Genomic DNA, 22,986 nt, shown 5'->3' on the forward strand with positions numbered 1-22,986 from the left:
TTGTGAAGTGATATCAAGATTATTGTGTGATATTCATAATGGCATTTAATGGGGGACACATTATCACAGGGTGAAGGTCGTATGGTTTTGATTTATATCTGCATAAAATGTGGATATCTGACAAGACAGAGGACTCGAAGGTGCAGAAATGAAGTAGTAAACACTAAAATACTCAATAGATTCATTAATAAATTGAAGCAAGAATGTAAAGATTTCTTCATAAATGGATAAACAAATGGCTGAATCACTGAAGTTTAAACTCAAAATGTGCGGCAGAGTTTAGACCAGAAATGTGTTCCATGTTGTTGACTGGGCTCACAATGGCTCTCAGTGAAGTCCAAACCATGTAGGACAAAGCAGCTGCTCTGTAATCTGTTTGTATCCTGCAGGAATCAATTTTGGGTGAAGAAAGGTCGAGTCGTGACGTCATCGCCCAGCTCTGATGAGTCGGGACGGTTTCGAAACCGCGTGTTTTTCCGCGTCTTGAATTAAAGCTGAGGAATTGCAGAACCAAGCCGCGTCGAACAAATCGTCTTTGTTCTGCCGCGTGATGTTTAGCTCCGTGTCTGTGTGTCGGCCAACATTTCTCATGTCTGGGTTTGAATCCGAGCGTCGCGCACAATAGGCGGGAAATGAGGTCGGAGGCTGGGAATAGTGTACGAGGAGTCGCGAGAGAGGAGCGGCGGCGGGAGCAGGGCGAGGGTGGAGGACACGCACGCAGGCTTACCCAGGGGGATGGGAGTAAGCAGGGGACAGCTGGGCATGGATGCAGTGTGGCAGGGGGGTTGCCCTGTGTGTGTGTGTGTGTGTGCTGATGAATGCGCCCTCTGTGCCTTGTGTGAACATGATTTTTGTTTCCACGTTTCGCTTCAAATCTTTGTTTTCTATATTTCTATATTCGTGTCAGAGGAACACCTGTGTGTGTGTGTGTAATGATCCGTGTCCTGCTGGGCGATATCAAACCCATCACAGCGCCGGCAGACTTCCCCGCCGTGACCGCGGGCCTCGACTCACGTGCGACACACCCGCGGCGCCACGCGCTGATAAGTGGCGTCTCGTAAATCACGCAGATATACGTCCATTTCACGGGCAGATGAGCCGAGCGCAAACACGCCGCTGCTTGTAAGTGAGTCAGGCTGAGATCCGTATCGGCGCCGGCTCTGATGAATCCACGGAGGAACCACTGCGGCGGCGCTCGTGCGATGCAGCTGTCGCTAATGCTAGCATAGAGATTAGCTGATATTTAGAATCACATGATTGACAGCACCGGTGCTTTCCAGTCGTGCTGATGATGTCATCCAACCTTTGTGCGACGCTTAAACGTTTGAGGTTATACTTTGGTGGCCATCCTCCCAAGCGTCTCCAACATCCTTGGTCCAACTCTCTTCTCCAGGGGACCAAACCATCTGCCACCTTCGTCTCCATTCACTCTCATTTCACTCCCAAATACGGCCTCAGTAGCTTCATCTGTGACTCTTCTAGCTCAGAAGTCGCAGTCGCCTCCACCCTGCCCGCACTCTCTTCTTCACCTCCTTCATCTTCTGGCCCAAATGGTTTCACTTGCCCACATCGTCCTCCCTTCTGCTCAACCTGCTGTCAACATTGCTGCTGAAGGTTTTGGCGAACAACTTGTGAAAGTAATTTCGGCTCAAGAGGAAACATCCGCGGGCGACTTGCGACTGAAGCCTGGTTTATGTTTCTTGCTTCGCTTGAGGATTTCAGAGATTTCACTTCTCTTGGATTCATCTGGAGAACTCGGAAGAAAGCATGCACAAAAGCAGGCAACAGAAAACCTGATAAGCTCAGTAACCAGATGAGACGCCGCCAGTTAGGACTCAGCAGAAGGCCGAAGGTGAGGGAGGACGAGGAAGCATGAGGGCAGATGGAGAGGAGGGGGTTGTGGCGGGGCTGCCGGCGAACAGATGGAGCAAGATGGAGATGAGGGGGCGAAACGTGGAAGTGGCCAGTGTTGTTGTGGTTTCCATCCCGACGATGTTTCTGCTCACACGTGCCCCTCCCCGCCTCCGCCTCTAATGTGCGACCCCCGGAGGAGACGGCGTCCTAAATGGGGCCTGTCAGATCCACTCCAAACAGACCGGAGGATAATTCAACTTCATCCAAAATGCAGTTGGACCCAAACAGGAGAGAGCGCCGACCCTGGCTGGAGCAGAGTTCACCGCTAATTAACAAGCAGCTGCGCCGGCGCAAATTACAATTTCAGATTTCTGAGCGCCGAAGTCCCGCGTGCTCAGACCTGTGCAGAGAAGTCTCTGGACGGTTAGTCCGTGTCGATAACCACCGCAGCGTGTGACGTGGTTTCCAATGATGATGCTACTTTGCTAACAGCTTGCTATCAGTCTGGCAATGATCGGCGCATTAGACCTCGGCGAGTTGAGGCGGCTAGCTAAAGGAGCTCCATGACGCTATAGCTAGCTGTATACTGGGATACTGACCAACCCGTCTCACTCTCTACAAGTGAGCAGATCGACTGCTTTCCAAAGCTGTCAACGTTTGTCTTCCTCAGCGAAGCTGGAGTCGTGGAAGAGTTACAGTAACTTATAAAAACTCCCTTTGTTACCTTCTTCTCCACCTCAACGTCCACCTGCTTCCTGCTGGTGTGAGCTCTGCCAGCTCCTCACCTCGCTGTCTCTCTCCTGCATCGACGTGTGAAGGATCTCACCTTCCTTTTCTTTCCCATTTCTGATCCGTTCTTAACCATTTCAACCTCCATCCCGCGAGCGCCGCGCTAAGCTTTAAGAGCGGCGGCGGTGTGTTTGCAGCTTATCAGGCCACAGTGTTTTTGTGATCCACGGAAACAATGCAACGTGAACCTCTTTACCTTCGACGGTCTAATCTCTGTTCGTCACGCGCCGACTCTCACACCTGACCGCTGAATGGCTGCGGATGTGTGCTCTGGGAAGAAACTCCAGCTCTGTCAGGCACTTTAGAATTACTATTATTATTATTATACTTTTTTTAAATATATTTTTTATTTTTTATGTTTTTTTAATCTTTTTTTATTTATATTTTTCTTTTTTCTGCCCTTTTCCCACAAAATTGTGTAAAGTAAAAATATATATATATATTTTTTTTACATTTATTGAGCTATAACTTATTGTAATATCAAGATTTTTTTTATTTTTGCCCTTAAATAACACAATCAATCTATAAACTGACCGTGTGATTAATTAATTATTTGTCCTTTTATTTTCCTTATATATGTATGTGTATGCTCAATAATTATATATGTATACCTTCTATATTTGCATCATATTTTATTATTTATTTAATAATTTTTCAAAAAATATTTTTAAATATTTACATATTTACATATTTTTTACATATTTTATAATATTGAATTTTATATTACAGATTCTATTTTTTCTTGTATTATTATTATTAACTTAAAATATTTTCCTTTCCTTATATCACTTTTTAGTAAGTTAATTTCTATTTTAATATAAATAAAAACACTTTAAAATGTCCTTTATAAAATTATAATTTAACTAATAAATGAACTAAACATGCCTGTTTCAACAAATAATTTCACAAAAAACAAGATCAAGACACAACGGATCAGGAAAGAAAAAGCAGAGGGAAAAAAAAAAGAAATACAAAATGACAGACCTGAAGTAAACCAAGGTGTCAGTTCAAATAAGAGTCCGTTTCTTTTGAACAAGAGAGTCCAGCTGTGTCGTGGGTTTTCAAACCCAGTTTCTGAACAATCCCAACCGCAGGCGAGCAGCACTTGACCTGGACAAACCACAAAGCTGCCGCGCCATTTCTCCAGCCCCAGGGGGCAGAGGTCAGCGCCGGCGGACCTCCGCGGCCGCCGAGCGCACGACCCGATTCAGCCTTGACGTCTCGCTCGGCTTGACGAGAGATTCTTTGGGACAGCCGCGCTGAGCGAGGAGCTGCTGCGGGAATTAGCCGGAGATGCTATTAAAAGAGACACTAATCCGCCATGGACTTGACCACACATCCAGAACTCCCTCAATAAACCAACAGAAGGTCACAGCTGCTGAGAACTTGAACGTGAGGAAACTCTCCGTCAGTTCTTTTAGCTTCACCTGGATCGACTGATATTTCCCTCCAAAATAGTTGGATATTTCCTGGCCAAATATAGTATCAAGCAGGTCCATTAAAAATATTCATAGTTAAATTTAATTCAATTTAAAGACAATAATTATTATTGTCCTGCCACGTAAAATGAAATAAAATAATCTGCTGTCATAAAAAGTCAGTCAAGGGAGGATCTGGGGAGGATGGACTACTACTACTACCTCTACCACCACTACTACTACTAGTACTACCAATAACAATAATAATAAAAACAAGTCAGAATACATGAAAAATAAATACAAAAAAATAATAAACATTAAATAAAAAAAATAATTCAATTATTTCCACGTAAACCTTCCACGTAAATTTTTTAAATTTATTAACAAAGACGATTTGTTCGACGCGGCATGGTTCTGCAGTTCCTCAGCTTTAATTCAAGACGCGGAAAGAGACGCGGTTTCGAAACCGTCCCGACTCATCAGAGCTGGGCGATGACGTCACGATCGACTCGACCTTTCTTCACCCCAAATTCATTCCCGCAGGATACAAATATATTACAGAGCAGCTGCTTTGTCCTGCATGGTTTGGACTTCACTGAGAGCCATTGTGAGCCCAGTCAACAACATGGAACACATTTCTGGTCTAAACTCTGCCGCACTTTTTTTAAAATGAAAAATCATTTTGTACTTCAATAAAAAGACATTTTCAGTTAAAAAAACAAAAATACATCAAAGAAAACAACTGTTGAAAAATGGGTGTTTAAATGATCTAAAATAATACGGTATAAGTGTAGTATATTATAGTAATTAAATTAATTATAATTTTCTAAAATATACTTCATGAAAATAAAGGTGGCATTTTGGGAGTTAAAAACAAAACAAAATAAATATATTATAAGTCATTTATCAATGTTTACGTGGCTGTGGCTGCAAGACATTTTTGTCTGCCGCCAACTGAGACGTGATGTTTCGGTCCGCCATCTTTTCAGAGCCACGTGTCATGTTCCTCACACACCACGGCTTGAACCTACGTCTGTCACCGCTGTCTCGTCTTCTGTCGAGGAACGAGGGGGAGCCTCAGTGGCGGCGCCAGCCGTGAGAACGCGACGTGTACTAATAGTTTAATTGGAAGCAAATTGTCAAGCGGTGGCAGGTTTACATTCAGAGCGTTATCGCATTCCTGCACCGGCGCTGGAAGTGATTTTTTTATTTTAAACAGGACGAACATCTGCTGGAGCACATGAGTGAAAGAGTGGAGGGAGGGGGTAAAGCGGGTGAATGAAGCGGCGGAAACTCATATTTGCTCAACGAGAGCGGGTTATTGTGCGTTCAGAACTTGAGCTTCAGCCGTCGCTAGATAACAGAGGGAGAGAACTGTCACATGGGTTCATCAACTGCTGGCTCGAGGGCCACGTGAGGTCGAACAGATGAGCAATAATGTGACACAGCAGCTTAGAAACCATTAGACTTCAACGTCACGTTGGCGCTAGGTTGCTAGCCTTTAGCTTGAAGATCCTTTTAGCTTTATAAATGATGGTGTCAACATGATGGTCCTGGTGTCAGCCCATAAGTGATTCCGAGCCGCCGCCGCCGTCTGCAGCTTTGACCTTCCCGGGAGCCGCTGTCCACTCCAGACCCCTCGTCAGAGCCGGTCCCTCGGGCAGTTCTGACTCATCACTCCTATATAAACCTCGCAGACGAGCAACACCACGACGCTATTTGTCTGTGTTTTTCTTTGACAAGCTGTCAGAGTGTGTGCGAGTGTGTGCGTGTGTGTCCGCAGAGACAGATAGAGATGTATAGATGATCTGACAAGCTGAGGGAGAAAGAGAGGGGCGGGGCCCAGCCAGGCGGCGACTCGAGCCTTTTTTTTGTGGGTTTATCTGATTTGCGGTTTCTTTTGGTCTGTTTTCCATCGCGGGTGATTTATGCTGCTGCCAGCGCGAGGCTGACGCGCTCCTCCACCTGTACCCCACAAAGATCAGACGTCTGAATGTAACTGTTGAACTGCATTATGCCTTTGTTATCATGCCGACTTTCATTTTTCAAATAGATTTGACTACTTGAGTTAGTCATTTTTTAAATAATTTTATATTTATGTATATATGTATTAGGCGAAACATTTTTTGAATGTGACCAAAATCACAAGTGAATTGAATGAATTATTTGACATATATTAATTTGACCTACTGATTAAACAATGAAGTATTACAATAAACAAAAAGATTATATTTAATATTTTCACAATTAATTCAGTGCAAAGCCATTTACAGGATTAAGGTCTATTGAAATGGTTCTTATTTGTAGCCTGCATATTTCACATTCATATTGCAATTGTTTTTTTTATGTTCATGTTTTTCCAGATTTTTTTTCTACATCTTTGATGCTTTGCTGCTTATCTATTCCATGCTGCTGGAATTGTAATTTCCTGGTGGAAGTCTTCCCATGGGATCAGTGATGTTCCATCTAACTTTATCAATATTCAGAGCTAGTAATTATGTTGTAGTCTAAAGAAGGAATGAAAACAGCTTCTGGCTATTGTTTTGGTTTAAAAATGAAAAATAGAATTTTTAATGTATTTTTTCCCCAGAGTGTATAAATGTAGTTTACATTTTAAAAATCAACAAAATTCAAGAAGCGGCGAAAGTGAGAATGTGATTCTGTCTCCTTCAGTTTGGTGCGAGAATATTAAACAGTGAGTTTCATGAATCGATCATGACGAACGGTGTCAAAATTCTGTCAGAAGTACTGTAACAATGCAGGAACATGGCGAGAGCCGGGTTGTATTGTGAATGTAAACCTGGCCTGTTGATCTGCGGCCCCAGCTAGCTGGGATTGTGCGAATAATTGAATGACTGATGTTAGATGTGACAGGCGTTGAGCTCGGATGCTAACCTTCCTCTCCCTCTCTCTCTCTCTCAGACGACGACCCCCTGCAGCCCACCACCAAAGACGAGACGGTGGCGGTGGGCGGCACGGTGACGCTGACCTGCCAGGTGGCGGAGACCGACAACTCCTCGCTGCAGTGGTCTAACACGGCGCAGCAGACTCTGTATTTCGGGGAGAAGCGAGGTGAGCTGAAGTTATTGTGTCTGTAGTCACTGCAGGTTCTTTGTTTAATCCGTGTTGCGGCAATAACGGAGCCATTTGTTCAATCACCGAGGGACTAAAACTTACCAGGTGTCATGACTGCTAAGCTAAGGTGACCCAAGAGCAGATGACTCCAAACTCAAAGGACTCGGATGAGCGAGAGTTCTGTTTGCAGACTATTTATTACAATGAGCAAGTAAACAATACACAGACAATAATGTCAACTGAGGGCGACGACACCAAAGTGGAGCACGGAGGACAACACACGAAGGGAGAGGCAAAAAACCTAAAACAGACGTGAGATACACAGCACTGCAAACAGGGACAACAGAAAACTATGCACTCAGATATGACTCTGACGAGGCTAATACAAAACTAAAGAGGCTCAGTAGAGGTGAAAACAAACACTCTAACCGAGGAACTAACTAGCACAAAGGCTGAACTAAAGTAGCGAGTAACACAAACACTCGAGGAGGCTAACACGGAGCTAATGACAGGGAGCAAGCGATAGGAGAGCTAGATAGAGCGAGAAGAGAGACAAAGGTGACAGAACGAGGAGATGAACGCGGAGCAAAACAGAGAGATAAACAGGGTCACAAGCGAACAGAGCAATCGAGAGAGAACGTACCATAAGAACAAAGGACGATCATCTGGCAGCACATGCTGGTTCTCCAGGTGTATAAGGCAATCAGTGGAATGAGAACCAGCTGCGCTGCCATGAAGCTGGAGGGGGTGAGAAAGCAAACAGGAAAACAAGGAACCGGAACACAGGAAGTGACAGAGTAAAAGCACAAACCATGACACCAGGATAAGGCTGAGCACTTTATTACCTCAGCCAATCACACACTGCTGCACGTGATCATGTGACTAACTCCCGTTAAAATAGTCAGACACGCCCCAAATGTGACCCCTGCTCCCAGGTTGTACCACCTCAGTTTATCGCCCACAGTGTCGCGGCTATATTGACTTGACATGTCTGGTCCTCAAGCCCGTGGCGCTCAAACCTGACGCACAAAAGATGTTTCATATACTAGTTAGCAATTGCTAATTCAGTCCCACGACTGCTTTCCACATGTGCACCATTCTCTGCTGCCATTCTGCCGTCCAACTGTTGTTTATCGCTCTTATCTTTTTAAGTAAGGAGGCTCGCACCTGAACCTTCGCGGGAAGAGAGCGGCTGTAATTGCTGTAATCACTCGCCGCTGTAAAAGGTCGTCTGCAGAGGGAAGGCAGCGCGGGGCCGGCGAGAGAGACGTTATTGTCAAATCGGCTGCAGAGTGCGTTTTAAATGAGAAGCCGGGAAAGAATAGACGAGCGGCCAGATGACGGCGTGAAATCTTCGATCAATGACTCCAATCTGGACAATAGCGTTCCGGGCGCTTCTGCTGGGCGAGTAATCAATGCTGAACAAGTTTATGGTCCGACTCTGTGTGCTGCTTCTGTTGCCTTCTGAGCAAGCCAAAGAGACTCGTCGTGATTTATTTAAGACTTTTAACAGCAAACAATTCGACGTGCGAACGCTGGGCTTATGCCGCAGAGCAGGTAGCTGAAAACATGGATTTACAGGTCCGAACTTCACTTGAGCTGAGATTTACTTGTTATTCTGGACGGTCTCGTAACACTACACTTGTTATTACTATGTGTTGGGTTCAGGTGGTACTTGTATTGGTGTAGTATATTGGTAACAATGTGAGAGGCAGCGGAGTCGGAAGCTTTTTGAAACCTGTTTCACAACATCTACAACGGTGTTGTTCAACTCCTCAACCTCTTCGTTGGTCCAACTGCTGCTGCCACGTTGACACATATTTCCATTACTGTCATGCGGATGGTACAGAGATGCATGTCGTGTGGTCCGTGTTAGAAACTCAACACCACCCTCCAACCATTCACAGTCCGACCAACTGTATTGGCGCCCCACATTGGGCGCCAATTTCTTGAGTCGCAGGTGTCAAAATTCATATTCGTGTTGTAGCTTGTTCTTAATGGGCTGAACCTTGACCTCTCAAAATCCTTCCAAAGGATTTCACACTCAAACTTTGTGAACAAGATTTTCCCTTCGAAGGTGAACTATTCTCTGCCGATACAATTCTGAGAAAAGCGGAACTTTATCACCACTTGTCTGTTGAATGGCGTGTTGCTGGCAACTTTTCAAAGTATATAACGAAAGAACATTTGCTTTTCTCCACCCAACGGCAAGATGTGCTTTGAGTTCAGTGGCAGTTGGATCCACGGGTCCCACTTTTAGGAGCCACAGAATGGAGCAGATGGTTCTTAAGCTCAATGACAATAGGATAGGAATGTCTTGGTTGATTCTTAATCTGACTATTACTGATGGCGAGTCCTTTTGCGTGAGTTTGTGCAACATCTAACAAATACAGACTCGGTGTGATGGAATGTACGGCCAAGCGTTTCCTCCAACTTTCTGGCGGTCTGCATGATAATTAGACCCATGTGGCAGGCGTGGCGGCAAATCAACGAGAAAGATTCCAAAACTTGACATCGCACAACAGACTTGGGAGCGAGAGGAGGCTGCGCAGATGGACAGAAGACTGGGAATCTAGTGGAGGAGATAACAAGAGTCCCATGTGGACTAGTCAAACACTTAACAGAAGAGATAGAGATAACAATGGCGTGAGTCAACGCCCGTCCTCCAAAGTTCTCATCACAGAAGGCCGGCAGTTCGGCAGCAATCTGGGCGAAAGAGAGGAGATGGGAGGCAGAGGCCAAGTGGAGAAATGTTAGCTCTGGACCAAATTGAGGCTCTCACCTGAAATAATAGTGGAGCGCTCGTTCAGGAGGGAGAAGAGCGGCGGGGGGGGGGGGACCACCGAACCTGGCAGCTGCCGTACAGTCGCGAGTTGAGATGCAGCAAGAAGCAGAGGAAGGTGTCGAGGCGAAGAGGCAGATGGAAGGAAGCTGAGGGAAAGTGTTTGAAAAGAGGATGAAGAGACGAAAGCGAGGAGACAGGACGAGATGTTGTTACGGCGTTCCAGAGATGGAATAACAGATGGAGGAAATTAAAGGTGGAGGGGGAACAAGCCGATTCCTGGCGGCGAACAGATGCTAAACCCGCTTTCAGCCTTAAGATGAATCATTTTCCGAGAACTAAGAATTGACATTAAGCTGCCCAAAACGAAGATTCATTTCAATCATTTCACAGGTCAAAACTTTAAGTTAGGAGGGAATTGCAGTCGCAAATTCCTTCTTAAACATAACAGGCATTGTGAAATCATACATTTAAGTTGTGGTGTTTGAAGTCAACCGGAGGAGAGATTGGGTTCTCTACTATTCAATATTTCGAGCAGCAGAAAGTGGAGCAGATGTTCCCTGACTTTACTTGTGGATCTATATGTTTTGTTTGTGGTGAAACATGTTTATATGTGTAAAAGACCTGGTCTAGTTGGCCCTCCTCAGTCACTCTTCGGTTGTCACTGTCCTCCTCCACGGCACCCAGGTGTGGTCGCTCTACCCTGAAGTGTTAAACTGGATCCTGCCCGTTGCCATTGTTTCCTTAAGTAAAACCACCGTGTTTTGGTCAGAGCGTCCGTCAGACCTTTGGGAACAGGGGTGGCATCAGAAGCCTTTTACTGTGACGCCCCGGAGCGCTGGTGTCATCTCAGCGCCTGATTCACGATCTGCCCTGAAAGCCCTCCCAGCTGGTCCTCACCTCGAGTTTCAAAGGGCTAAAATCAGTGCGATTGCTGCGATGAATCTAGATGCTGCTGTCTGAGCAATCCAACCTTGGCGTGAGGATTTTTTGTCTTTATTTAGCACATTCCAATTGTACCATTGGTAAGGAGTGAACTCTTTTTGTGTTTTATGTCAGCTTTTAAGGTGCTGTCACACGATCTTACACATAGTCTACTGACCAATCTGCAGTCTGTGGGAAATCACAAATGGCCTGTTAAAAATCTGACACTAAAGGTCCACCGCCCGCTAGTTGACACAGAACCTCTGTTGTTTTTAGACCTTCTGTGCTGAACTCCCACGGTTTGATCTAGTGCTTAATAGCACCTTTATATTTACTGTCCAAACTCATGGGCGATGACCTCGACTGGGCTTTTTTGTCTACGCTCTAGAAGCCGTGAGAAAGACACTGAATAGAAGCGGTTTTAGCTAATTCAGGTCAATGCAAATTTTGCCAAGGTTCAAAACGTTTTGTGTTTAAACGTTGCAAGGTTTTTTTTTTATAGAGACCCTTCAGAGACTCTTTTACAAGCTGCAAACCTGCCGTGTTATTAAAGTGCTGCGGAGAGTCTACGAGCAGGCGAGTGGCTATAATTGTTATTATGCCTGCAGGTTATTATCGGGGTCTTCCACGGCAAATGTGTGTTAGCAGTTTGTTTGCTGCAGATTAGCAGGATTCTGCGGTTCTGTTCTGCTGCTTTGAAGTTAAGGAAATGGCACAGCTGGTGGACTGCGTGTTGCGGACTCTGGTGTTGTCTGTGGAATAAAACGATCATGGTGGCGAACCAACGGCTCACCTCCGATGTTCTTGCTGACTGCTTCCCTTCCAAACCGCCTCGTTTCAGTCACATCTTAAAGAGACTAGACGCTGCATGTCAAATAGAGCAACAGTCCCAAACAAGCTACCCCATTAATTTTAGACTCGTACAAGAGTGAGTCTCCCAGAATCAAAGGAACAACCCATCTTTGAGGAAGACACACCTGTGTCTCCCTGACTGCGGCGTCTGAAACACTTGACTGTAGCAACTCATCTTGAAAGACAAGTCTTTTTTATATCTAAAGGGTTTGAATGCCATTTCCAGGAGGGAGACGCAGTCTTCGTATCAAGGTGACCTTTCGCTTGCCTCTCTTACACATGATAGAGATACCTGAAGGGATCCTGAAGATGTTTGTCTGGTCTGGTCCACCACCCAGTTCTTGTCCTTCATTGATGCTCCTGTGACAGATGACCCTAGTGGTGTCTGGTACGACAACACTCAGGCCAGTTTGCTGACTTCATCTAAGGGCACATCGGGACAGTCCAGATCCCTCACTCAGCTAAGCCACCAGTGGTGCGTCACCCCTGAACTCTAGTCTTCTTTTCAGACTCCTCTCTCCTCTCTACATCTAGCACTAGTGAGTTCTGTAGTTCCAAAATGAGCTACTGTGGTGGCTGCGTGGTGCTGTGGTGGTTAGTGGTACCACCTCACAGCATCCAGCAGCCTTGACTGTGAATGGCTGGTGACCTGTTCAGGGTGTCCCCCTGCCTCTTACCCAAACCCCCCATGACTCCCATAAGCGAATAAGCAGTAGAAGATGAACGAGTTCTTGTAGTCGAGGCCAACTCCCTCAAGGAAACAGTAACCTATCACAGAACATTCCAATGTCTTCTTCAAATCCTTCTCAGTCACAAGTTATTTTGACATTTTTTGACCCGTAGAATTAAGGAACCATTTAATGACCACCAGCGATAGGGTCTTTTTGACGAGTCATTGCTCCGCATGTTAAAGTGGAAATTGAGCTGAGATCAAGAGATTGGCATAAAAAGTGGTGAGAAATGTCAAAAGGTTTTTGTCTGCTTTCGTCAAAGAAGGAATATTTCTTTTTCTCGATTAATATCAGTCAAACAGAGTCGACATTTGCTTTCTGTGAAGCTATTCTTCTCACAGCTGCAGAACTTGTGTTCAGACCGAGGTAGTTGCGTCAGAGCAAAAAGATTTATTTTCAACGGCGGTTGGGAATTGTGGAAGCAATGGAGGTTGGAGTTGATCAAAGAGCGGAGAAGCAGAGGGGAGTATAGAAGAGACAACTGGATTCCTCACAGCTGCGCGGAGCATGCCCTGGACTTCGGAGAAATTTAAGTGAGTGCAAATTGATGGGTGCGGCGAGCAGCTGTTGGATGATCGAGAACCACAATATTAAGATTGACAGAGCTCATGCCTTCCCCAAAAGTTGGAAAACCACACCAGAGCGATTTCTACGGTGCTGCGAATGAGTCGGTTGTAAACGTCAGAGGATATCACACTCACGGCCTGCATGAAGAGCCGCTGTTTAATCCTCATTTTTGCTGATATACTAGCATCCTAAATCTATTATTTATCGTGTATGCTCAGGTTAATTATATTGTAGGAACATGCGCTTATTATTTTATTCCAGTGAGATATTAGTTTTGTGCGCAAAAGAGAAAAGGGCCATTATCGCGTGCGCTGAAGACAAATATCTTGTTCAAATATTGTAATTGCGTCTCCGGAACAAGTTAATTCAAGATAAATAATATCTATACTGCGCTGTACTCATGCGAAACAACGTCAGCTCTCTTGAATCATGAGTGAGGTTTAAGAGCCGCCGGAGGTCGACCTTGAAATATATCTCAGAATAACAATGTTCTTCTGAAAGAGAAGGTTTTAGGAGCCCAGGTCATGCGCCCTCTACCTGGCTGAAAAGCTATTAGAGACCACACAATTGCCTCTTTAAAGCTGTTCTGACTCTCAAGCAGGAAACGGGCACTGACTGCAAGTAAGGGACAAGGTGCTAACTTGAGTGGAGAGTTTTACTGTCTTGTAAGTAAACGGCGGTGGAGGACAATTCTTCCTTCCTTATTCCTCTCAGATCGGCCAGGATTCCAGAGTCACAGAGAGAGAAGTCCTCTTTCCACGCTTCTCTATCCTTTTATGATGACAAGTAAATACAGGCAGCTCGGAATCTTGACTGTGTTTTTGCATGTCCAGCTGTTTTTAGCTGCTGCAGTTCTGTACCAATACTGAAGATAGTTCCGTCATATGAGTAGTTCAGAGTGGACCTGAATGTGATACATCAGTGCCCTAGTAGACTTCTAACTAAAATAAAATCACTTTCAGACTCACTTTCTAACTCACACTCAACACTTCGATCTAATGTCCAACATGGTTCTCTGTCTGCAGAATTTTTAGCATTTAGCGTCAGTTTGCCCTTTACCATCCGTCATTTGACGCTGCTTTCAGAAACTGAATTTTTATATTTGCCCCCATCATTCTGTACTGACAGTCCTGCGTGACTCTTGATGCATCTGGTCTTGCTTTGGACAGCCCCAGTACAGAGTAGCTAGGAGCTACTAGGCTAATAGGGTTCATTCCTCTGCACACATACCCATTGTCCTAAAGCCCTCATACACCTTTGGAATATGTTCTGATATGCTCCTGTCAGACATCCGAGTCTGGTGTAACCTACTTCCCCTTGACCCAACTTCGGTCAATCCTACCCCAGAACCACCTCAGGCAGTGGTTGTAGGGCTGTGTTCCCGTGGATGTCCACCAGCTTTGAGTTTCAGAGAGTGCACACACAGTATCCCAAAGAATCCAGGAAGAACTCTTCCCTGATCTGCTGTTGCAGTTGAAGGTGACGTCACCTTTGCAAGTCTTGCGTGGCTGGAGACATAAGTCCAGCCCTGAGGCGCCCCGTCATTATGTGTCCCTGGCTGTCGCCTCCTGTGCCACTGGTTACCAAGTCAGGTACACACCCGACTGCCGGCTTCATTCTCCATCCTGGTCTGCTCTGCAAGCTCCTGACCATCCGTATTCGCAATTACAGTCCTCCCCGCTCAATTGAGCTGTGGGTGGCAACGTGGAGGACTGGGCTCATTAAGGCAGTCCTCCCGAGCAGCTTCAGCTCTACCGCCCGTAATATTCCTCCAGTTTCCAGAGAAGTTTGCGATGACAAAGGGCTCCTCATTTGCTTTGGCGCACAGTGGGGCCCTGCGCAGGAACGGGGCGAACATAACTCAGGACTTCCTGCTCAGAAAGAGCAAGGGCTCGAGTCACTCTTACAGTTCTCTTTGCTCACACTTGCTCGGCACCGCTGGTGGTAGATGTTCTTTTCTTCAGTTCGCCGCCGGTCATCCCCCCGTGGTCACTTCTTCCTCTCTTCTTTTAAGACTATCATCTCTTTGAGAGACTGAGAAAGTATCAAAGATGCCGAGATGTGAACAATATTATTTTGGCTACAGGTCAGTTTGCTAAAAAGTGTGCGATTTGTTGTCGTATCCTGGCAACCGAAGAATTTTCCTCTGCTGTTCATTTGAAGCTAATCTAAAAAGGCAGGCGCGACGGCGAGTAGAGGCATTTGTTGTGTTCCGTAAAAGCCGGGCTGTCATTAAATTGAAGTAAATCGGGAAGAAAGATGAAAAAGATGTTGTGAGGAAAAGGGATGAAAAAGGAGGACGGATGCATATTATGTTGTGAGAGGGGAATGAGATCGTAAAAATGATGCATTAATAAACAGACGCGGAGACCTTGGACGTCCGTGCCGATGTGTGTTCACCGATGATGCGAATAACAAAGTGAAATATAGAGCGTCGACTTCGCAGGGTCACAGCGATCCGTCCGCTGCTTCGGCATGAGGCGAGCTGTTTATATCAATATATCCAGGCATGGCTGCGTTCTGGCTAGATTGATGGGAAGTGATGCATGTGGAGATGGAGGTGAGAACACAGAGCTAATGAGACGCTACAAACGCGCCACATTCACTTTAAGATCAGCGGCGCGGTGATGTCACACATTATTGCAGTTATGTTATTTGCATGTGCTACAATAGTCAATTGGATTTGCATACCTCACGCTGTGATGACTGAGTTGTGTTATCGGCGCTGGAGTTCGACACCCTGAACTAGCGCGACCCCATTTCTTCACCGAAAGATTCATCGCTTGTTGCCTCTTTATGACACCCAATATGCAGTGGAAAGTGTATGTTCAACTAGCTATTGATGACTGTTTTCCACTTAAAGAAATAGACGCACAGACACAGACATTATTTCAAACGCTTTCTGTGGTGTCAGCATTTTCTCCCCCAGACTGGCTGGGTTCTCCCAGAGTATTCCACAGACCGATGCCCAAATGATAGCTGAGCTTGTTGGGAGATTCAGGCTGTGCCAGATTCCAATTATCTACTCCACGAAGTTTCTCCAGTGTCATTCCAAGTGCCATCACCTAGTGGGAGGCGTGAAAGCCGCACACTTTCACCGCACTGTTTTGAAGTCCCTGAGAAATGGTGAATGGTGGGTTTTTTTTTTTTACTGGTTTTATTCTGGACTAGTGTCTGTTCCCTTTTTTACCATCAACACTTGCACATTTTGAGAACAGACAGTGCAACAGAATTTATCTTGTAGGCAGAAATGGGGAGTCCCCTGACCCGGAATTGAACCCTCATCCATGGTTGAATCTGGAAGACCAACCGTGATGTTGATCGGAACCGCATTCCTGAGATGTCAAGGCTTCACGTTTCACGTTATGTCCTGGCACATCCTCACTCCTGTGGCGTAATATATTGACTTTGGGAAAGCTGACTTTTGTGTCCTATACTGACGCCAAAGGTGGCCTTTAGCGTTGCATGTTAGATTTTCAATTGAAGAACATGGTCCGCCTTGTGCTACGAACGCCATTAAAAACCTATGCATCAACGTGCAACTGCCTTCGGCGTCAGTATAGGACGCAAAAGTCGACTTTCGCAACGTAAATATATAACACCATGGGAGTGAGGATGTGCTGGTCTCCGTGTGTTGCGTGTGCCGCACAGTTGTAAGGACTTTGGTCGCAATGCAAACCTTTAAATCCGTGCGCAGCACGCTGCTTAAACTAGGGCTCAAAGATGTGTCATTATTGCATCAATATTGACGTATAAACCTTCGTATCAAGTCATGTCTAGATGGAGATATCAACATTCATGATGTTAATATCACAAACTCAACAATCTCAATTTCCCCAAACTCAGCCTTCATGTAAAGCTGTGGCCTACACCAGTTTTAGCCGTTCAGCTGAAGCCAACCAACATCTGACTTCCTACATTCCTCCGTGTCATCGTGTTTTTTCTCAAAAAAAAAAAGCGTTTTTCACAAAACCCATAGTCATACAGTATCAACATCGGTATATGGCATTGAGGTATGAAATTTTTATTGCTCAGCAATAGCTCAAACCAAGGTTTGTCACTTCTTCCGCGACATTAAATGACTTTGCCTCCTTTCCTCGGCTTTTACCAGCATTACAACCGCGGATGCCGTCACCCCGCTGTGCTATTGTACAAGAACAGGGATGAAATATTAATTCAACTGTGTTTTGTACAAATGTGATTGAACATTTACAAAGTGTAATAGAAGTTAATGACCCGCACCAATCTGCATCTGCGCTACGTACTTATCGTCAAATATAAATTACGGCGAACGCGGAACCTTCTGTTTGTATTTGGAACTGTAGTGCAACACTATCTTTCTCCAGCCGAGTGGATCTAATGAAAGTTCCGCAACTCTAACCTTCCCCACCACTGTACACGCAAAAGAGGAAATTAATTGTTCGGGGGGGGGCTGAGAGAAGACGGAGAGGAGGGAGAGGCATTCGCTCTCACCTCCAACTATCTGAAGTCGAGCACAAACACGGCGAGGGGACAAATAAATAATGGAGTAGCTGCAGTCTGCTGGGAAGACTTGACGGATTACAGGGTTTTAATGCTGGATAATTTATTTTCCAGTGCGAGAGACTCCGAGGAGGAGGTGAGGTGAGGAAGTGAAGAGCCACTTAAGGGGTGTGGCTACATAGGGTGTGAGGTTGGGGACTGCTCTTCTTTTCCTTTCGGGTTCTCCCTTCAGTGGTGGCCACAGAAGATCATCTTCCTCCAACTCAAACCGACAAACCTCATGTCCTCCTTCACCACCTCCATCAATCTCCTCTTTGACCTTCCTCTCCACCTTCTACCTGTCAGTTCCAACCTCAACATCTTCATCTACCAATGTACTGGCTCTCTCTCTCTCCTCTGTACATGTCCAAACCATCTCCATCCAGCCTCTCTGACTTGGTCTCCTAAACACCTGAGCACATGTGCTGTCCCTCTGATCCTATCCATCCTGCTCTCTCCCAGAGAGAAGCTCAGCGTCTTCATCTCTGCTACCTCCAGCTCTGCCTCCTGTCTTTTCCTCTGTGCCACTGTTTCCAAACCATACAACATTGCTGCCCTCACCACCCTTTTGGACACTTTCCCTTTCATGCTTTTATGGACTGCTGTTCGGGCCATAACCTTTATGGACGGAATGTCTTGGGGTCCAGGGGGTTTTGCGTGATGATCTCAGGCAGAAAAGGGTTGTGCAGGTTGGAGATGAGATCTTTCCCCAGGTGGAGAGGTCAACTGTCTTGGGAAAAAGACGAAGCTCTTTGTTTACTGGTCCTTGTCAATTCTCTCCTGTGGTCAACCAACCAACCATGAGAGCCTCACACGAGAAACACAGTTGAGGTGGCTCATCTAGACAAGATGTCTTCCTTGTGAGGACTCGGTGAAGGCCCTGTGGCTCAGCCAGGACACTCTGACACAGAGATGTCTCCCTGCTGACCTCAGAAGAGCCGCCACCTCCATACTCCGAGCAAAGCGCCTCCACATATCGACACATTTTTCGCCACTGCTCGGGCAGACAGCGGTTTTATAGATATTTTGAAAAGACATATTGAGGTTCTGGTGTTGCGAGCTGTAATTGTTTCAGCCTCTGTTATGAATAATAAATAGCGTCTGCAGGCGTCCCCACGGACGCTGGTGCAAGTCCCACGTGGTGATAAGACTGCCGTTGCGGGGGAAACTTGCCCTGAAGTTAAAATGGAATCTGGCAAAAGAATGAAACTCCACGAAATCAACATGGAAAAGTCAAATCATCATAAAGTCTGCTGTTTCTCAGGTTGCATCATGGTGACACAGGAGTGGAATTCATTTATTAGCTCCCGCAGGACTGTGGCATGTGGGTCTCTCCTGTGTTTCCTTGGTTGCTAAATGGGTTAGTTTGGTGTTTCTGCCACGCTAACAACTGCTGCGTCTGCTCTTCCTTTTTCATTTACATTTATGGCTCCGCAAATAAATTAGATCCACGACCGTCGGGAAACAACTCAAGCGATTCGGATGAGGCCAACAACAAAATGAAGTCAATTCACATTCAAATGTTTGACCCCTGAAATGTTAAATGGAAGTGAATGAATCATTTTACGCAATGAATATTCATAGTTTTATAAACAAAGTAATTGAGAATGAATGAAATAAAGTCATTTCCCAAATAAAAGGGTTAAATGGTGTCCAAACATGTACGCAACAACTGCTTCAATGTGAATCATTAAAAAATGCTGAATAATGTCATGAAAAATTGCAACAACTTAAACAAAATATTGGAAATATGTGGACAGTTTATTGTCATAGATTTCTTAGGAAAAAGGATGAAACTAAATAACAGAGCAGTTCTAAATTATTTTATTGACATAATAAAGTAAAAATATATTTAAAAAAATGCTATGACTGAATGGTACAATGTATAATTGTAATGTAATTATTAATATTTCTATTTTGAAATAACAAAATTAAAATAGGACAAATATTACACTTTAAAATAGGAAGTGCAGAATTTTTTCTTTTAAAATTCAATTCAAATTATTAATAATAATAATAATAATAATAACATAATAAATAATAATAAACAGTGTCCAGATGTAGTTTTATTTATGTATTGAAAACTATTCCTTGTCCAGGCAGTGAGTTTGAGGAGGTCTTGGTCACATGATCATATATGTCTGTCAAGCATAAATATTTTCTTCAATATTCAGAGGCCGGCGGGATGAAAAACAATGACAGAGACGGACGACAGAAATAAATGTGCGAGATTATTTTGTGGGGGCTGCTGTTTTGATTCGGCCGGCCGTGTTTAACAGTCACTGATTTGGTCTCACGAGAGAGCGATTATCACGTTAAACGCTGCAAAGGAAGACGCCGGCGTCCTGCCGAGCTTTGATGGGAAAGAAATGAAACATGGAGAACAAATCAGATGTGTTCGAGGACCAGAACACACAGCCCGCGCTCACACTGCTTTTTGTCGTTTCGGAAGCTAGCTTAATTTACAGTGTGCAGCGGAGCGGTCACATGACAACCAACTCACAAACTGAGTCCAAGACAAAAATTCACTCGGTGAAGTAGAGAGGTGCAAACTGAGCTGTGGGAAGGATAAAGAAACAGAGAACCGTTCCGGTGTCATAGGGCTGCGCTCTTGAAATGTGGAGTTCCTCAGGGGTCGGTTATCGTTCCGAGTTTATTTATTCATTTACTCTCCTGGGGCAGCAACCCTCTTATTAAGATTTACTTCCAATATAATAATAATAATAATAATACAATTACATAAATAAATAGAGATTGACCACCTGGTTGTGGTTGAGGAAAAATAAGTTCCTCAGGGATCAGTGATAGGTCCAAACATTTTCATGCATTTTTTTTTTCCCTTCCTTTCTTTTAAGGCAAAATAAATAAATAAATAAATAAACCGAGTGGTGGCAAATGTCGAGATTACCAGTTCCTCAGGGATCAGTGATTGGACATGACTATTTTCATTTTTTTTTTTATTCGTACAAATTGTTTGTTTCATTTAAAATCTTTGAAAATATTGTTATTAATTTTTTAAGTTTATTTACAAGTAAAAAGTATTGCGATTACATTATTTTTTGATAATGTAAAAATATTTTGATTTTTTTGGAAATGTTTAAAGTATAATAAAAAAAAGAGTATTTTATTAAAAATAAAGTTTTAACGAAAATAACAGATAGTTAAGTGAAACCAATGAGTGGAAAGGTTGTTGCTCCACATACCTACAGCAGATCAGATGTAATACAGTTAATACTTCAGTAGTACACACCTGCTACTGACCTGCCGCTTGGTTTCAGGAAGTGTAAACTCGTCCAGGTCGCGTGTCGGTCACCCTTGATTCCTCCTGTTAGTCGGAGCGAGCTGATGTGTGTCGGTCAGTGAACCCCGCCGGATGTTTGAGTATCTACAATGTGGTGAGATTTCCCACCCCAGGCGAGAACACATCTCTCTTTCCAGTCCAGACTTGAACTAAACGCTTCTCGCTTGAATTAGCACCACTGAGGGCCAAAGTTTCTTCATCTCTGTCTGCTGATGAAAGACGTCCCCAGAAGAGTTCCTCATCGAGGAGCCGACCGCTGTGAAGGCCACTTTGTGATCTGATGTTTTAAAACTTTAATACAGCATAATATACAGTAATAAACGTTAAAAGTCATGATGGAAATTAAGATCACAGTAGTTTTATTTCCTCACTGAAGTTGTTCTATTCCTTCATAAGATAAAAGGTGAATAAAAGAAACAATCAGTTCTCCACAGTTTCGGATGTGGACCATCTCTTCACAACCTTTAATGAACCCACTTCCTGAAGTATCAGTTTTCCACTCTGCTAAAGTGAGTCTGTTATCCACATGTCATTCTCATTAGCAGCGGAGGAAGTGCGATTCTCACGCGTGTGAACGTGTGTGTCGGTGGAAGGAGATAAATCTCGCAGAGGTGTGTGTCGGCTAAGTGATTCCGAGACGACACACTGATCCAGAACCAGCTCGGATCAGAGGCGACGGCGCCATCAAGGAATCCCGCCAACGCCGAGTCAGATTGTGTCGGCGGTGACGGATAATTGGGGAGCGAGAATTCCAAACACGGATGTGGGCGGTGGCAGGACGAGCACGAGACAAGTGAGGTCTGAACGGGGCAACAGAGAGGCAGACGTCCTCACTCGCTCGTGTCCTCAAGTCCATGTCGGACATCTGAGCCTGAACCTTACAAGGCACTTGTTGCTTCTGAGCGCTCCTTCCTGGTCACGTGACCACCATGCTGTCACCTGACCACAGAGCTGTTTGTGCCCCGCTGTTCTTTGGAGGACCCAAGGATCTGGATGTGTGTCATGGTCAAAGGAAGTTGAGAGCTACTCAGCTCCACTCTGCACGAGTCACAATTCACATGAGACTCAAACATTTCAACAACACCATGAGTCACGCTGACTTCCTGTCTGGCGAATGACCTCTGAAGGAGTCGCATGAGTGTGTTGGGATGAATGCCTCACACTTCCCGTTGAGAACTGAAGGGAGGATCACTCAGCACTTCCTGTGTTTAGGCCATTTCAAAATAAGAGTTTTTTGTCAACTCATATCCATCTGGTAACTTAGCATTCGAGTTACAGAGTCGGAGCCACCGCCCCCTCGAGAAAAAATATTCTAAGTTGAGTTTTAAAAAATATAAATGGGGAAAAAGGTTTTTAATGATATAAAAGTTATATAAATAGATATAACTCTAATGTATTGAATATATTTTTTTGATTATCAAAACTTTTTTACTACTTCGAAGCTTTCTTGCTCAGATTTTTTTTCTTATTCAAAACATTATTTTTTCTTTTGATTTGATTTTTTAATTATTTATAATAATAATAATTATAATAATAATAACAACAACAACAATAATAATAATAATATGGTGAGAATAATATTAGTAATAATAACATTAGCATTATCAGTTAATAATAAATTAAATGTTAACTATAGTAATAATCCTTATTATTATTATTCATTTCTATTTTAAAGTTTGACAATTGGTCTCAGTTTCCTTTCATCTCTAGTGACTCAAGTACAAAGAGCATTTTCAATTGGATGAAAGTAAAAAATCATTTGCTTCATTTTGTAATAGGGAAACAGCAGATATTTCTTGTTCTTCATTTTATTTTAGAAGCCAGTGAAACAAAGTGTCGTGTGATTCATCTGCATGGATGCATAAAATAGCAGGTATATTTTTCCGTCTGTGTGGCGTGAATGAATTCAGCCCTAATTCATGCAGAAACATGTGAAAATATCTCATGAAAGTGTTTTGGAGTGGAAATATCCAGAAGGAAGTGAAAGCTGACGAAATCCAGCCGGAGCGCCGGAATATTTTGGTCGGTAACTGATGTACTTTGCCTCTGCAACACAGGTTTCTCTCCCGTCATGCTGATAAAGCAAATTTGAATTTGGGCAGCGCACTGACAGGAGCTGAAGCTCGGTTCGGAAGAAAAAAGGAAGCGATGTATGTGTGTGCGCCAGTGTGA

At 44.3% G+C, this 22,986-nt stretch overlaps 1 protein-coding gene across 5 annotated transcripts in view; it reads left to right on the top strand.

Annotated features, from left to right (window-relative positions):
* cadm3 (cell adhesion molecule 3) overlaps positions 1-22,986 on the top strand; it is a 111,545-nt gene that overhangs the window by 54,266 nt on the left and 34,293 nt on the right. For all 5 annotated transcript variants that reach the window (XM_053882955.1, XM_053882956.1, XM_053882954.1 and 2 more), the window contains one exon: positions 6,984-7,133. In XM_053882955.1, coding sequence (XP_053738930.1) covers positions 6,984-7,133 — 150 coding nt within the window. The remainder of the gene's footprint in view (positions 1-6,983; positions 7,134-22,986) is intronic.

Source organism: Synchiropus splendidus, chromosome 13 (assembly GCF_027744825.2).
Source record: "Synchiropus splendidus isolate RoL2022-P1 chromosome 13, RoL_Sspl_1.0, whole genome shotgun sequence".
Classification (NCBI taxonomy): domain Eukaryota; kingdom Metazoa; phylum Chordata; class Actinopteri; order Syngnathiformes; family Callionymidae; genus Synchiropus; species Synchiropus splendidus.